The sequence below is a fragment of the Coffea arabica genome, chromosome 11c (assembly GCF_036785885.1).
Source record: "Coffea arabica cultivar ET-39 chromosome 11c, Coffea Arabica ET-39 HiFi, whole genome shotgun sequence".
In the NCBI taxonomy this organism is placed as follows: Eukaryota; Viridiplantae; Streptophyta; class Magnoliopsida; order Gentianales; family Rubiaceae; genus Coffea; species Coffea arabica.
In genome coordinates this window covers 28,225,935-28,243,518 of record NC_092330.1, presented here as the reverse complement: position 1 = coordinate 28,243,518, position 17,584 = coordinate 28,225,935, and the positions used below count along the sequence as shown (strand labels likewise).

The 17,584-nt window shown below is 34.8% G+C and overlaps 1 protein-coding gene across 3 annotated transcripts; it reads right to left on the bottom strand.

Annotated features, from left to right (window-relative positions):
• Nucleotides 1–849: 849 nt before the first annotated feature.
• On the bottom strand, nucleotides 850–11,422 carry LOC113736818 (transcription initiation factor TFIID subunit 15). 3 transcript variants are annotated; one of them, XM_027263983.2, is made up of 8 exons: nucleotides 11,295–11,422; nucleotides 10,944–11,102; nucleotides 10,498–10,832; nucleotides 10,173–10,358; nucleotides 8,624–8,707; nucleotides 7,127–7,208; nucleotides 6,920–7,046; nucleotides 850–1,331 (listed from the first exon to the last, which is right to left on the bottom strand). In XM_027263983.2, exons 2-8 carry the CDS (start codon nucleotides 11,061–11,063, stop codon nucleotides 1,108–1,110), a joined length of 1,158 nt encoding a protein of 385 aa, XP_027119784.2. In that variant the 5' UTR covers nucleotides 11,064–11,102; nucleotides 11,295–11,422; the 3' UTR covers nucleotides 850–1,107. The 3 variants fall into 3 exon arrangements, with proteins under 3 accessions (XP_027119784.2, XP_027119785.2, XP_071926789.1); XM_027263984.2 differs by having other exon boundaries at nucleotides 10,944–11,068; nucleotides 11,295–11,403; XM_072070688.1 differs by having other exon boundaries at nucleotides 971–1,331; nucleotides 10,944–11,137; nucleotides 11,295–11,380.
• Nucleotides 11,423–17,584: the final 6,162 nt, after the last annotated feature.

Here is a 17,584-nt window from a genome sequence, read left to right as displayed (position 1 = left end):
CTAATAATAGAAAACGAGAAATCGACAATTTATTTACTCTGTAAAAGGAAAAAAAGATAAAGAAAAAAGGAAATAAGAAAAGAAAAAAATTGTCTATTAATCTGAAAATTTTGTCCAAAACTGATTATATATCTCAACTAATAGGATTTAAATGCTACTACTGAAATCGAAGCACAAAGTGAAACTGGTGGCTTTACCCTCCAAAAAAAAAAAAACAAAAAAAAACCTGGTGGCTTTGAATGCTAAGGGGCTAACTATGGTTAAAAGTCATTACGTGATGAGAGGGTTTAATGGTCATTTTAAGCAAGAATCCTAATGTATTATTCGACTGAAAACGGTGCAAAGTGCCTATTACTTGATGTCTGTGGAATAATGGGGGATAAGTGTAGATAATCCTACTACTAAAATGCTCGTTGCAATTTTGGAAATCTGTTTAGAATATTCAGATTTAGTTGCTAGCTTAGCAACTTAACAGGCAACTATGTCGTGCTAATCCTACACTGGTATGATTTGTGATTTGCAATTTGATCGTTACTATAAAATTTCACAAATATTCTACGAGTTCGTCTCTCATTGGCTACCAATTTTTTTTTGGCCTGCTACCGTCAACAGTATATTAAAAGTTCAGACACCACATAGCTGTAAATACCCGTAGACCCTCCCCCGGCGCAAAGCAAACCAGAAGAAAATGTTCCATAATAGCTCCGTTAGACCAGGTGAGGTTTTCTCTGTGTTTCATATATGAAATTGACATCGTCTGGTAGGAAATGGATTAGAAAATATAAGATACACCGCATGCATCATGTCGCTTTCTTCAACCGTACCAATGTTTTATCAGAAAATTTCAAATTTCTAAAAAAGATAACCAGCATTAATCTTGAAAGTTTAGAAATCGCTGCTCGCGAGAGAGAGAAACAAATAAATTACAAATAACCAAAAAAGTTTATCCTAAAAATTTAGAATAGTCGAATGGCAAACCTCAAAAGGAAATAATACGAATGCATTCAAGTCTGAGGTTGAAGTCCATTTTCCTCGTCAATACAAACCCAAAGGAAAATTACCTCAAAAACTTTTAACTCATCCCACACCCCCGTTTGGAATGAATCATCAGTAACGGTGCCTGCTCCTTTCCCGATCACGATCACGATCCCGATCCCGATCCCTCTCCCGTTCGCGTCCATAATCCCGGTCTCGATCATATTCATAATTTCGATCTCTATCTCTTCCCCTATCTCGTTCTCTGCTTCTGCATCTATGCCTATCCCTCTCTCTGTCCTCACTCTCTCTTCCTTTGCCTCTGCTTCCTTCCCTTTTATCTCGGTCACCAGCACCTGCCAGCAATTACATTCAGATGTCAGGTAAAGCAACTTCATATAACAAATGGTTTGGTGCAGGAGTACAATCACAAAACAAAAACACTTTGACAATGTGTGTCATATAACATCATGAATTTACACGAGATTTCACTCAACAAAGCTTAGGCAATCAACAGTCATATTAACACTACGGCATATGTACCCTAGTGCATTTCCTTTGGATTAGTGCTGGAAGTGCTGGAAAAAAGGAAGTCAATTCCTAAAACTCCTAATTTCAGGCTACCACCAGACCATTCTAGCTTGCAGCACCTCTTCCTTTCCTGGTAACAGTCAAGGGTAGCCCAGTGGAAGAACTACTGATAATCAGTACTACAGCTGGTAGGGCTGTTTGGCATCAGGTCAGATTAAGTAAAGCTTACATCAGGTCCCATATTTCTAATACTGTCTTCTCTGAGCTCCATGGTCACTACAATAAACTCATCAAAGAATAGCCCCTCCTGATTTACAGCTTTAGATCTAGTAGCATCGGTGATGGACCTAAGAGGATTATACAGCTACAGTACCAAGCTCACTCACAGGTTCTTCAGTTTAGCTGCTCAGTTTCAACATTACTCAGTGTCCAATGTCAAAACATAGTTTGCAGTGATTAAAAACACAGAACAAAAGTGAAACTGGGATTTCTAGTTAATGACAACAAGTAAAATAAGTGAATAACTCCTTGGAAGAAATGATTTAAAATTAAAATGTGAAACTGGTTGACTCGCTATTGTCTCTGCCAAAGACCTCCCTCTAGATCCCTGTCCTTTTACCGGGCAGTAAATATTGCTCTGAGCATTAGTTGTAATTTTATAAGTTACTACAGGCACTTTATTGATGTTACTCCATCATTATGTACTTGATTAGAATAGGTCTTAGTCAAACAACTATTACATATTGTAACTGGCAAAAGTGCAAAAGTTTACTTTTGGGATTGTTCTTGAGCAGTAAGTTGGGCCCTAGGTTGCCTAACAGGTAATTTGTGGAGGCATCATCATTTGACCACACCACGTTAACAAGTAATAATTCCTTTATTATCAACTTTCAAGAAAACAACTAGTAAATTTCAATGAGAAATTCAAAAACAATAGCAGCGGAGGAAAATCAGAGAAAAGAACAGGTTGATGCACCATGTTCTATCGAATGGAACATTACGCAATGGACAGTCCACTGCTGGCTATTATTGGAGACCAGTAATCCAAATCAAATTTGTGGTCAATGATTAATTTTCCCAATTGCAAAGGAAAATTGACGGTGCTGAGCACAAGACATGGTCCAATTAATTCTCCCCTCCTGATTTATGAATTATGCCGTCTACCAATTATTAGGGCTAACAATTTTAATGAAAGACTCCAAATATTGTCAAACAAATTGAAAATAATTGACTGAAACATGTAAAATAATGACTTTTATAGAACTCCTCCACAAAAAAGGCGCTACTAGTTTGACATTATCTAGACCGGCTGAAAATATGTCCACAAATTATTCCCATGACAAATACAGAGGCATGCTGATAAGGTCTTGAGAAACAACTTTCATCCACAAAGTAATGCAATGTTCTACAAACTCTTTCCAATTGTGCAAATGCTTCCCTCAAAGAGATTTGCAGTTCCCTCCTTCAGAACCATAAAACACGGCAAGGGCGTGATCTCTCTAAGCACTTCTAATAAAGACAGTTTTTTTGAGATTAATATAACGGGAAGTACATCTATCTTTTATTTTAGGTACTTTTTCATGTTATGATAATAAAAGTAAAATTTCTAATGAGGAAATATTTTAACTGCACGAGCAATTCCAGATTCTGGAATTAAAAGGAGACACCTAAAACCAGGTAAGTGGCTCCTTTTCTTTGGTAAAATTTATCTCACCAAAAAAATTATATAGCATGCTTCTTAGGATTTTCCATAGATATGTACAACACCAAATTGTAGCTAGTAGCTAGTTTCTTGTAATGGTTATTATCCTGCCACTACAAATTGGATATTTTTACACAAATGGCAAAGCCTAAATTGTCCATATCCCGACCTTATGTTTACAAGTATTGCTTATTTCAAATGATTTTCACACTGACAAGGTAGTAATCCACAAAATACAGCTCTCCAAATGGTTCTCATTTCCTCTCACAGAATTATATAGCATGACGAATGCATGTATATTTTTCTGTGGGTTAATCCTTTAACACATGCACATAACCACATTAAAATGAAAAGCCGGAAGAATATTGAGCGCTTTCCTTCTATCAAGCCATGCTCCAAGGACCCAACTCCATAGAAGCAGAGTTAAAATAAAATGCAGCCTTTCACCTATCTCCTAGAAAAAACACCAAGATATTGTACTTCTCTCCCTCCTAAGTTCTGTCAAAGGATGATGCTCCAGATGTGCAGCTTTGAACACCAAAAAGGGTTGCTTTCCTTGGAGTAGAGGCCTCTTATGGAATGAAAGGACTCTCCTACACCTTTTCCCCAAAATGTCTCTCTGGTACTTCTAACAATCATGCTCATATGCTATTTGCAAGAAATTCTACTTATCTACCAATTACTGTCATAAGTTTCTCTTGTAAAAGAACTGTACCATTTTGTCGGGCAAGTTTTCTGTTGCCTTTATCTAGATATTAAAAGTAGGTATACAACTATAATTATCCATTTCTGGTAATATCACAAGGAACAAATACTGGCAGTTGATGTGACAGGCAGGTATTTTATAAAATCTAGAGCAAAATATTCAATCAGTTTGTAAGCCTACGGTTTAAAGAGGAAAACCAAGGCAGAAACCTTTTAGGAGCTTTCAGACAAACATACACTGTATTATCTGTTTTCATGTGATGAAAAATGATTGGATTATTAATCCCATGTCATCCTTGTCTGGTTAGTTTCTGCACATGGGATTGACTCATCCCATAAACCAACATAGTCCAATGCCCGGGGGGTAAAACAATCCCATGGGGCAGGTGAGATTATTTATGCTAAAATGATAGCTTGTTGAGACGACAAAATAATGACACTCTTTATGGAATTACTTTTGATAACCAAAGTAATAATGGCATACCTGCCAAGGATAAGAATTGACTGTTTATGGGGTATCTTCTCAATAATTACATCCTAACCAAACTTAAACAATTATCTTAACTAGGATGAGGAATCACAGGATGAGCCTTCTACGGACAATTAACCAGGATGACTTATCCTCCCTTATGTAATCCTCACACCAAATGACACCTAAGTTCTTGAGAAGAATGCAATCAAAATCAATGATTTTTATCACCCAAATGTCTCAAATGCGAACAGAAATAAGCACTTAATCTGCCTAAAGAACTCCCCATCCTCTTTTACAGCACACTGAGGTTAACATAAAATTCAAAGACTTGACCTAAAAAACTAAATTGCAAACAGTTCAAAAGCTAACAAAAGGAAACTTAATAAATACTGAGAGGATTAGCTTCCAAAGTATGCAACTTTAGCATGTATAGCTCAAACAAAAAGCCAAATTCCGAGGCAACAACCTTTCAATAAATTTGATTATTGCAAAAGTTTTGACTTGATAGCAGACAAATTTACCATAATCTTTCATGTTAAGAGATACCAAAATCCAAATGATCATCTTCACAAGCAATGTATAATTCATTTCAATTTTAATCCAATATGGGCTGAGCACTCCCATCTACCAGCATAGACTGAAAAGGTCCAAAACATCTCAGACTCTTGAGAGAAAGTAGATGATGACAAGAGCTTCAACAGCGCTCATCAATCTCCAAAATCACGTCCAGAAACTAAATCCAATAGTACACCTACTTTTGACAAATTTACTAACTAATGCTTCATTCTTCCTTCCTTCATAAATTAGTATTACAATCTTGTCACAATGGTTCTTCAATACCCCAGTACTTCAAATTCTGACTTGATTTTTTTATTATGAATTTATTGATTGTTTAGGCTCATAAAATATCTGGGAAACAACCACTCTTGTCTATTCCTCTCACTGGCATGAACCTAAAACAAATATGTTCCATAATACTACAATAGCATGTTCCTCTTCATGGGCAGCAATAGCTCCACCTAATAGCAACTTATATATGTAGACAAATTTAACGAATCTTACCTCTAGTTTTTCAAAATCACCTTAAAATCTAGTTATACCAAAATATTGAAGCATTTCTCTAGTCTTGATAAGTAATACGTCTGCCCTTCTAAACTTATCATCCAAAGCAAACTAGTAGAAAAGTTCCACTGAATTTTATAAATTACCATGCTGGATTAGGTTAACATACTTCATACTCAGCATGTGACGTTGCAGCATCACAAGAATATAAAAGCTTTTCCAGTTTCATATCTCTTTCCCCAGTTGGATGTTTATTATATATAAATCCCAGCCATAGAGACATCACAAACACCAACCTCGTCCACAGAAAACCAGTTATACTAGAAATCACAGTCAATGCATCTGAATATGCCAATAACACAAAAGAGATGTCACTTAAGTCCAAGACAAAACATTGTACGTGATGTGCACAACAAAGCATTGTATGTGATGTATGGTTCTTCTACTGTTTCACTTCCTTGGGGATAATTTGATTCCAGTAATGATTCTGATTATTTACATTATTAATCACTTAAGGGTGTCTTGCATCCAGAAACCACCTAGGACTGACACCTAGAGTCAATATATCATTCTTCGACTGCTCACCTATCTACTGCTGCTTCTGCTTCTTGTAGCCTTGTGCAATTTTAACACTTTCCAAACCATGTTTTTAATCTGATTTCTGCTTTTCTTTTTGTAAGCTCTTTCTAAAAGATTGATAAAGTTGAATTGTTCTGATGTTTTCATTGTGTTTTCAGTTCTTCTACAACTTAATTAATAGCTGCATCGACAGAAAATCCTCATTATGATGGAAGTCATCAAATCTAATATATGAGATCTTGAACATAAGAAATTATGGGGGGAGAAAAAAGGAAAACTGGGCACTTACCCTAGTGTTTTGCACTAAGTTACCCTAGAAACGTTCCACTCACTCATGCACCATTGGTTTGTAACAACTAGATTCGCCCTTGACAACTATGACCAGCCATAACATCTTAAAGGCTACTTCACACCATCAAGAGAAAAATTTGTATAAGGCTTAAGATGAATATTCCAAATTTATTCAGCTATGAAAGGAAACAAGAATGTGTAACACTTCTAAACAATACAATTAGGACATTTTGCCTGGAGCCAAATCACAATTTTTAATAATCTATCTATTGTTTCTGTCTTCTCATTTTTTGTTTTCTTTTTCCTGGGGTATAGCTCTGACAACATACAGTGAAAGGACATAAGATGCACACAAGCATATCAGATGGCTATAAATCTCAAGCAGGCAATCCAAAAAATTGAACAAATAAGTAACTGGACTTTACCTTTTCTCAAACTAATTTGAAATGAAACTAAAACAAAAAACAAGTGGATCTTCCATAAAGATAATGTAATGCATAGACAAGAATTCAAATATGTTCCATTCCTAAAAAATAGTACATAATTGAATAAGCTTCAAATTTAACTTTCGATGAAGATCAACACAATGACAATGATAATACCTAGATCCTCCACTTCCCATCCAGCACGTCCAGCACCAGCAAGGCTGTGACCAGCTTCAGCTTGTTGCATCTTTGCACGGAATTTCTTCTTAAGATTACCAAACTCATCGTACATTTCCCCGTCATCCTAGGATATAGGAGTAAGATAAGTGTCAAGATCTAATGAAAATTATTCACTCATCTTTCTCCACTACATCTCTTTCTTACCTCTTCTGCTTCCCTCCGCCTTCTTCTAGTTTCCTCTATTTCATCTTCATCAAGTTCTTTGTAGCCTCCACCACGCCCACCTCTTTGAAAATCAATAATAACAACCAAAATCAGTCCCTTATCCACAAATACTCTATCTAATGCTCTGAAAAGAAGTTAGAACTTGTATTTAAAAAGGCTTAATTGCTTTAGGATAAAAAAGGAAATAACACAAGGACAGAGCCAAAATTCACGCAAAAGCATGACCAGCAAAATTAAATTCGGCACCAGTAAACTGCCCTTAGCATACACTTAAACTAAAAGCACATGACACCAACATTGAGGACAACATCTAGTGCTTGAATGTCCATTCAAAAGGTTAACTTCACTTCCCTTTCACAAGCCAACCATGAGTAGGCATTTAAAAGGCCATTACTGCATCTTCCAAAAGTAAACTGATATGCAATATTGCATCTATGATTGCCATAAGCAGCTACCTCAAGAAAAGGACATATGGTTCAAACAAAGCACCATTTCAGAGATAGTATCTGCTAATGACTAGAAGAGCAAGAGAATGAGTTATCTTGGAACACAAGGTGTGTGTGCAATTAGGAGAAATCAACATTTTTTACATAAACTTTTAAATGAAGAGTCTGGGAATATATTCATAAGATTATTTGTTGGTCTCTAAGATTATAGTCTTAACAAAAAAATATATAAAAAGGGAAAAATAGCCCCTAAAAGGCAGATCAACCATCCCACCAAAGGTAGCGTCTCATTATATGGTAATAAAGGACGAAACCCACCTAAGCCATAGGAGAGTCCAAACTTGTAGGGGTTGTAACATACACACATTTAGTTTCAACAAAGTCCAACAAGACCAAAACACTGTTCAAAGATGACAGAACTTGGAAAGTTACATTCAATCCTGGAATTAGAAAAGCTTAGGAAATGGATAACCCACTAAGAGCCTACAGGATAACAACATGGCTGCTCCCTCAGCTATTAGAAACAACAGTGCAGCAAAAATAAAGACCAGGAATTAAAAGTGCGCAGATGATCCGTCAACTTTGATGTGTTATAGGACAAAGAGGATATGGAACCTTAAAGATAATGGACATCAGACACTCATTTAAGCAGTTTAAGAATCAGTGGGACTGCAAGCAGAGATTCTATTTAATGACTACGTACTTGTTACTCTTTCTCTGTAAGTGACTCAAATTTCCAAATAAGAGAAATAAGAAAAAATCTGGACTAAAAAAATCTGAAAATACGAAAAAATAGCTTTCTTCAGTTTCTAGCATTGTAAAACAGATAACTCACCGATAATTATACACTCAAACCTCTCGAGGGATGGAAAGACAAGCTAATCATCACTAACTTTAAAACTGCAATATAAATTTATAGAAAATATAGCATTCCTCAATACTTAAAACCCCTCAACTGCTGGATACGTCATAGTCATCAGTATCAGTTCTCCACCCAAAAAAAATAGTATCAACATAGACAGCAAAGTACCTAACACCACCTTCAGTGTGGCCAGGTTTATTGGTGTTGCAGATGTTGCATTTAGTGCGCTTCGCCCAATTAATATTACCACACCTGGAGCAGCAAGTGAAATGCAGAAGCATAAGTCACACATTAAACAATATGATTGAATGTTAGAAAAGAAAGAAACCAAAACGGAGTAGGATCATCATCTCCACAAACACAGAAATCCAGATCAGATGCAAATATAACCCAACTCACTTATCTTCTGATCAACTTTAAAGATGTCAAATGCACTAAGCAGTACATATGACACATTGAATAACAATGACATACTATGCATTTGAAACAATAAATATAAGAGACCAATTACCGAAGGCAGAAGAATATGCAACCAAAACCATTTACATACAAAACCATGGAATGCGCTGATTGTCATCAGAAGACAAACAATTAATTTTGATGGCAAAAAGCACTTGATGGTAAGAGAAACTCTCTTCAGTAGGATGCCTTCGAAAGAGACTTCTAAGCACACTTCACTGAGGACAGAGCCAGGGGCAGAAGTCCATAAGATCAAAAGTATGTATCTAATGCTCAAAGAATGAGGGTTAGATGGACTCATCACTTTACGCTACACAGGGAGGCAGAAAGAAAAAGATCATCAAAGGTCAAAGCATCTCATCTGTTACAGAAAACCTCCCAAGCCAATAATACTATCAAAAATTTTTTTGGTGGAGAAACAAAGAATTTTTCTTTTTTCGCAGGGAAGGGGAAGAGAAGCGAGCTGCTGGAGTGCTTGAAAAGACACGAGGGCAACAGCTGCGACAGAGAATGAGACCTTTCCAGTAGGATTTTCTTCTACCAGAGATATTAAACTATACAGCAAAAGAAGACCACAAAGTTTTATCTTAATGTAAACATTCCTCTAGCACCTGATAGTCTTAAGCTTTTAGCCATAAAAACAAATTTTAAACAGCCACACAAGTCTCTACTTATTTCCTGATTCAGAAAAATCTTGTCTTTCAGTTCGAACTTAGTTGATTTCTTTGGCTCCTCATGTTTCTTATTACCTAAGAAATGTAAATTATCTAATTTTTCATTTAAAATGATTCATTTTATGCTTACCATTACGTTATCACGTTTAGAGTAAAGCACTCTGATTGTGTCCCCTAATAAGAAATATCCAATACTTAACACATGAGTTTGTTCAGCAGATCACAGTTCTTGGGTGGGGTAGACAAATCCAGGCCAGGATGTAAGAGAACTTTAAATAAAGGTTATAAGTTGATGATAAAACATGTAAAATTAAAATTTATTAGCATATGTAAAGTCAACATTTATCAGCAAACCAGCAAGTTTTAAAGGACATAATTCAATTCATTCATCTTAACAGTTGCTACGGTTATTTTTGCAAAGATCAATGAGCATTCATCAAAACAAAAACTGTTGCAGCATAAATCACAGAGATCACTAGAGAAAGAGGCACAGGCAGCCTAGTTTGCAAGTAGCTCAGAATACAATAAAAGCTAGACAGCAACCTCATTCTCAGAGAGATTAAAGCAAGGAGCAAATTCATTACATTGGACAAGGCCAATCATTCGGACCAAAAAGTCCACCAACTGCACGGTTACTGCTCCCAATCTCTTGGCCACCCTGGCCTCTTCCCCGACCTCCAGATCCTGCAACACCAGCAGAAACACCGGCAGGTCGTGCGCTACCACAAAGATTGCACACACCACGAAATGCGAAGTTCACATTGGAGCAACTGTTATTGCCATAAATATTTCCAGAACAAACTTTCAGTTTTACTAATTATTTCACAGGATGACATACTCAAAAGAACAGATAAAAAGGGAACACAAAAGAGTATGAAAAAGCTGCTCACCAATGATCACATCACAGACCTTGTATTCGGACACATCCAGTCTCCATCTTGCTGCCAAGCTTTCCCAGTAGCATCCCCTCGACCTCTACCTCGTCCAGCACCTCCGTTAATCTCCCTAGCACCTACCTCCAGCCCAACAAGATCACTACCTAAGCTTGGATTCTCATCCTTGCTCTTTGACTCCGCCATAAAAACACCAATTATTGCTCCATGGAAATCGTTGTTGTTGAACCAATCAACAGCAGCTAATGCAGCATGAGGGTCCTCATACGTTACTGTGGCATCCCCTTTTGGCTCATTCGTTACTTTGTCACGATATAGCCATACTTTCGGTCGCCCTGTTCGCTTATCTTTCTATCATACGTAATTAAAAATATATTGTCAAAACCGCAATAAAACAGACAGAAGTGCAGAACAAGAACTATTCTAGTTACATTTCGACCAAAATCTGATCAAAATTCGTACCTTTAACACCCCAATCGTGCCAAAAAATTCAGCTAACATATCCTCATTCGTGCCAGGAGGCAAATTACAAACATAAACTGAGCCATTTGCAGGAGCTGCTTTTCCTGAATAGCTTGCCATTCATGCTAGTACCATGAATTATCACCAAAAAGCAAAAAACTGCAGAACTCATAAATATTACCCATATCTGAGTACTGAAATAATTGCAGAAAAATCTAGCTTATTAAATACGAAAAACAAAAGAAAAAAATATGCAGCAGTACTTTGCAAGAATTTCGATAAAATCGTCGAATTGTTAAATGCAAATTAAAATTGAAAGTTCGGTAACAAACATCCATCAGTGAGACTCACCGGATTCCGAGTCTAGTGAGTTGACTCGGGAAGAGAGAGGCGGAGAGGAACCCTTGCTTTGGTTTCTGAGAGACTGCCGATTCGTTTTCGGTTCTTCGTTTTACAGAAAATTTAGAAATAAAAAAAATCCTAATAGTACCGGTTAATAATAAGGTATTGGCTGTAACGGCCCATTCGACAGGGAGAGTTCAAGCCCAGGGTGCAAGCTTCCTGCCCCAATCATGTGCAGTTTTGGCCCAACGGTTCTGAAGGCCCCGATATTTTGGACTTTCATATTAGCGGGAGTAAAAATCTAAAACTACGTTTAGATTGAGATATTTGATAAAAGATTTGAAATTCTTTTAAATTTTTCTAATTATTTATATTATTTAAAAAATATTTAAATTTGTAAACTATCAATTATTCTAGTATTTAAAATATATTTTAATAGTTGATGTCATACAAATCTAATTGTCTATTAAGCAACCAAACAACTAAATTAATTTGGATGGATTTCAAAATTTGCATCAAATTTTTCAATCCAAATGAAACCTCTAGTTTCGAGGAACATAGATATCAAGCCTTAAGGTTTGTAACACAGGGTGCACTTAGATAGCTATTTATTTAGAATTTATTTGAGATAATCTTTTGGGATATTGATAAGCATTTGGACAGCAGCTAAGGGTCTGTTTGATAACATAAAAAAGTGTTGAATCTGAATTTTTTCAGACATTCAGATATTTTGAATGTTTGATAAATGAAAATCCATTTGCTGAACTTGTTAAATAGTGCTGAACTTGTGTGTATTTTTTTCAACACAAGAATCCTAACTGAATGCTTAAATATGATAGAAATCAATAGAATTACTTCAATTACCTTATCTTATCTATCAAATCTACCCTTGTTTGTTAATTATGCTCAAAATTCTTATCTAATTAAACAATCTAATATTCTCTATCCAATGATTTTCTATTTCTTTTTTCTCCCTTTTGAATGATTTTCACATCTTCTCAATACTCCACATATAATATATTTCATCTTTTATATTAATTTGATTTAAAAATAAATATTATCATTTTCATACCTAACATTTTTAGCTAATTAAATCATAGGTTCTATTTCTTTTTTGGATGAAAAGATATAAGGGCAAATTTGTCAAATTTAACCTATTAAGCATTTAGTTATAAATGTTTATCAAACAGTATAAATAGATTTAATATTAAAATTCAGACATTCATATATTTCTTTTCAGTACTTAAAATTTAGCAAATTAATTGTTTCAGTATTCAGAATTCTGACTTCAGAATTCAGATTTAGTTTTATCAAACGGAACCTAAATCTTCTAAATAATTGTTTGGATAGGAAATTGATTATTTAATTCAGTACTTCACTTGAAATTTGACTACCACTTTAACTATTTACTAAAATGTCAAGCCAATTACATCGAATGGACTAACCAAATGCATTTATGATTCAATTGGGATACAAAATGGACCAAAAACATACAAGATATCCATCTTATGCACACTCAAGCTATCTTATGCACACTCGAGCTATTGCGCTCCCAAATCACTTGTATTGGATAGGAGCCACAAGTATACCCAACATTCAATACCCTGACACATTATTTGTAATTTATATCAACCACACAAAAATTAGAGAAACAACAACTAGAGTCATGACAATTGTAGAAAAAGATAGAATGAACCACAATAGATATCAAATGTTTTTTCTTACCAATGTACTTAATGGACGTTAGCGACCTCGGGCTGCGTACATTTGGTTCGCTATGTCATCCTGTTTCGCATTCCATTCTTTAACCTTAGTGTGGAAACATTCAATGGCTGCATATGTGGCACTGGACTTGCTCATAGTCCATCCTCATCCAAATATATATCCTTTGACTCGTATATTTGAAAGTGTGCGTCACCCAAGTAAAATATTCTAAGGAAATTGTGTAATATACAACAAGCAATTACTACACCAATTTGGATCCTCATGTAGAAATTTGGAACCGATCCTTTCATTTTGAGTCGTTACTTTAATACATCGAATATATGCTCGATGACATTCAGAAATTGAGAATGTTGCATATTGAATAAGCTTTTCTCAAGGGAGCCATGGCCCACATCCTTATAGGGGATATGGACTCGAGAACGTTCTTCTACACCATATCAATCATATAGTATTTGCTTATTTCATAAATAATTTTTAACAATTAAATTACTGAATCAATTATACAGAGTTTGATAAGTACAATAAATATGGTTGAAGAATTAAACTGCCAGTTTATTATCCCGATGTGGCATTGAAAAATTAGATGGATGGGATAATGCAAATTTCAAGATGCGGACATCGTGTGCACTACTTTCCCAACCAGCACATGCATAGATAAAATACATATTATGATCATATATTGCCAATATATTTTGCAATTAAAATCTATGATAATTGGCGCATGCCACCTGCTCTCCAAATGGGGGACAAGTTGGGATATGCATGCCATCGATTATACTCACGGCATCTTATTAGTGATATGATTGATCCGGTGCACACGATCTGTTAGTTGATAATAATAATATAAATATGTGAGATGCATATATAGATATAAGCAATAGTAGCATATCTATAAAATTTAACCAGTATGCTATGTGGCAAGAAATAGTCCCCACAAAGTTACTTTGAACCATATGTAAAAATTTTTAGAGCTAACCATTTGGCGATAAACTTCTGTTTGGTCACCTAAGTGTATTGCATTAGATGCAAATCGACATAGACTCTGTAGCACTATATGAACATTTTGATTAATTATTTTGATGGATTGGTTGAAACATTCCCATACTATTTATTGCATATGCTTATGGTTAACCATCACTAGTGTCATAGCTAAAGCCTCCTTTACAGCCACATGCTATTGGTAGTTTTATTTGACATATTTAATAGTCATGAGTATATCGTATAGGCATAGAAAATTATTAACTATAATCCGCATATTCTCTATCCACTGTCTGTAATGCCCATTAATCAATTGTTCAACCCATTATGCACCCTTAACGACTCATCATGATGCGAAATTTTATTACCATCTCAATTTCGTGCAGCAGCTGAATGCATCATCAACAAGGCAATGCTTATAGTTAGAATGATCTCATCTTTCTCATCTTTAACCCTGTAATTGAAGTTATTTCCACTTGCACCGTGATAATTGTTCCAAACCATATAATGCAATAGTAACTTTGTAAATTTTGAATATTAAGATATTCAAGATTATAAATTTAGTAATATAAAACTTAATATGGTCCATAAATGTCTGTTTATATAATAATCAAAGTCACGGGTGCCTCTAAATATGCTATCCTAAGACGTCATGTCATTCTATTATTTTTATCTACATAGTTTTTTATTTGAATTAAATATTTGTACAAAAAAATATTGATGGCATTTTGTTTAACACTTTGTATTAAGACATTTAATTCTTTTGATCATTTTTTTGTTCGATAAAAAATATAACCAATTAAAATTGAAAAAATTGGACACATGTCTTTTTATAATATTGGTGTATAATAGTTAATTTGTTAAATAAGCGGATTATAGGAATCCATTAGACAAAAGATGTATATGGGTCTAATATATGTTCGATAATAGATCATTAATATACTTCACTCTCACACGGAAAATAGGGACCCAATATACCAAAATCATGGGGCCTAATATAATTTTAGTAATAGTTCCTTGATATACTTCTTAATCAATACTATGGAAATTTAATATACAACTACAAGGTATTAACTACACTTCACGCAATAGAAAGTTAGACTACCCTGCCCAAATTTAGATAAATATCAAAACTAAATATATGAAAAAAGAAAGCGGTGCTCTTATGTAGAAGGTAAGTTTGATTATTCAAAAAAAATCTAGAAGCATAAATTGTCACTTATCTGATGCAGAAACCATTTGTGAATAGAAATGGAGATTTGCAAGGGAAGGGAGGAGAGGAGAAGAAAGGTAAACTATATTTAAAATCCAGAATATATTTTCTTTTTAAAAAAAAAAATCAATTGCCATAACATTAAATTTTAAAAAAATGTTGGAACCAAATCATTATAATTGCCATGTGCAAAAACTAATTTGGATGAACGAAAAAGTGACACTATGTGACAACCCCACTTTCCTCAAAGGCGAACCAGAGGGGTCAGCGAACTGCCTGCCCAACTCTCGCTGGGGTTCACTACAATCCATAATTCAAAAGTTAGAAGTACTTCAAATATTTTCAATATATATTTAAAGTGTTCCAAAACATTAATACTTAAAATTAGTTAACCTTCAAATTTAAATATAATCCAAAAGAATATGTACTACAGTCATTTGCTATAATACAACTTAAAGTCTCCAAAAGAAACCAACTTAGTACTATTCGTGAGTACTCTCGGTCTTGAACCCTGTTGAGAAAAACAAAGGAGTGGAATGAGTTAAATAACCCAGTGAGGTTCCAAAACACACAAGTAGTTTTACTAAATCAAGTAAATTAAGCATAACTCATATATGGTTCAAGATTTCACATTGACACATTAAAATGAGACATTTATCACTTTACAGTAATAAACACACATTAAAAGGATACGGTATTCACGTGAAATATTTCGATCAGTTTCACCTTATGACTCCAATAATTCCCTCGGTTTGTCTGGCCATCGCTTTATTCCTCCAGTGGTAATACTCGAGTATGCCGAAACGGTGACCCAGGGTTCCAACCTACTCGACCGAACCCAGTCTTAGCTTGAGCAGGTTAGCAACCAAGGGCAGGGGCCAGTTCAGCTAAGAGTTTACAACATGCGCAAATAATCAAATAAACCAGTAAGCGGTAGAAATTTACGGTTAAATGGTAGAAATTTGTTATTTTAGTAGGTCAAGTGTGATAAAGTACACACTTAAGAAATCTTAGGGTTTTCACACTTAAGAAGTGAAGAAACAAGAGGTTAGTATATAATTCTCGAATATATATTAAAAGAATAAAGTGAGTCGTTATAGCCTTGAATCAAGCCTTTTCAAATTCAAAGTTCAAAAGTAAGAATGGAACCATAAGAAATTAAGTTCTAGGTCAAGAATTAAATATAATAAAAAACATTAAGGTTTTTCATTTAAATCCAAGAAAACATCAAGTACAAGGGTTTGAGTGTAATATGGAGTACAAATGTTAATTTAAACTAAGAAAAATGAATGAAATCAAGAAAAGTGAAGAAAAGAAATACTAAAAATAAAATGTATAGGTGACAGTTGTGTCATATGTTGGTATTCTGATCATAACTAAGGCTATACAAATCAGATTGAGATCATTTCTATATAATTTCAAAGCTAAGACACAAGGCTACATTTCTTATGATGACATCATGTTCAAAATCAGACGTCTTCAGGGTCAAAAATGAACATTTCAGAAGTATAAGGAAAATGATTACAGCAAATTAGGGTTTTCACTACAGGCAAGGTGCTCTGGTCATTTCAGAGGCTACAATGATCGGATTGATATGAACTTATGCAGGTAGAAATCTGGCTCAATACTCTACAACTTTCATGTTTTGAACAAGAGTTGGTTTGGCCTAAACGATGGACAAATTCGCTGCTCAATTGGCTCTTAAAACCTCTCTGAACAGAAAGTTTTCAACTCCAGCAACCATCTTTGAAAAAATCAAAACAGGGATTTTGTAAGTCCAAAAATCACCAAATTTTGACACAAGGAAGTAGATTTGAAGAACTACATATATCTAGGTCACTTTACACGATTTGGACCACAGACCAGTCAGATTTTAACTATACAATATAGTAACTACAAAACTAAGGCAGAACAGTCTCGAAATTCATCAAACTTTGCAAAATCACCATAAATCACACAGACAGAACCAGGGTCTAAAATTTTCATGGTTTATAGCCCTATAAATCTAGTTTCGAATGCATTAAACAGAACTCAATTTTGACTTTCCTACACTAAGATACAACAGATTTCCCAACACTGCTCTAGCTACCCTATTTCATACCAGCTTTGGTCACATTACACAATTTCATGCAAAACAACAAGAAATCACCTACTAAAGCCTCAATAACCATTATCAACTTCATACCACAGCTTAAGCACAACATATCAAGATTAATCATGGCCATAACTCTCAAGTCAAGTCTTGCAAATTAACACTAGAAAGCTGAAATTTTCATAATCAAGCAAAACAAATATATAGTACTCCAAGTGAGTTGCATAAACATGCCTTAAATCCTCCTAATAGCAAGATAGAAGAAAGAGGGTTTCTTGACCAAAGTTACCT

What these genes read in the sequence shown, in the direction of transcription:
- LOC113736818 (XM_027263983.2), bottom strand. Translation starts at nt 11,063, where the DNA reads ATGGCAAGCTATTCAGGAAAAGCAGCTCCTGCAAATGGCTCAGTTTAT. An exon ending in AATGATTGGCCTTGTCCAAT is followed by an intron (nt 8,708 to 10,172) that starts GTAATGAATTTG and finishes TTGCTGCTCCAG; the next exon opens with GTGTGGTAATATTAATTGGG. An exon ending in CACACTGAAGGTGGTGTTAG is followed by an intron (nt 7,209 to 8,623) that starts GTACTTTGCTGT and finishes TGATTTTCAAAG; the next exon opens with AGGTGGGCGTGGTGGAGGCT.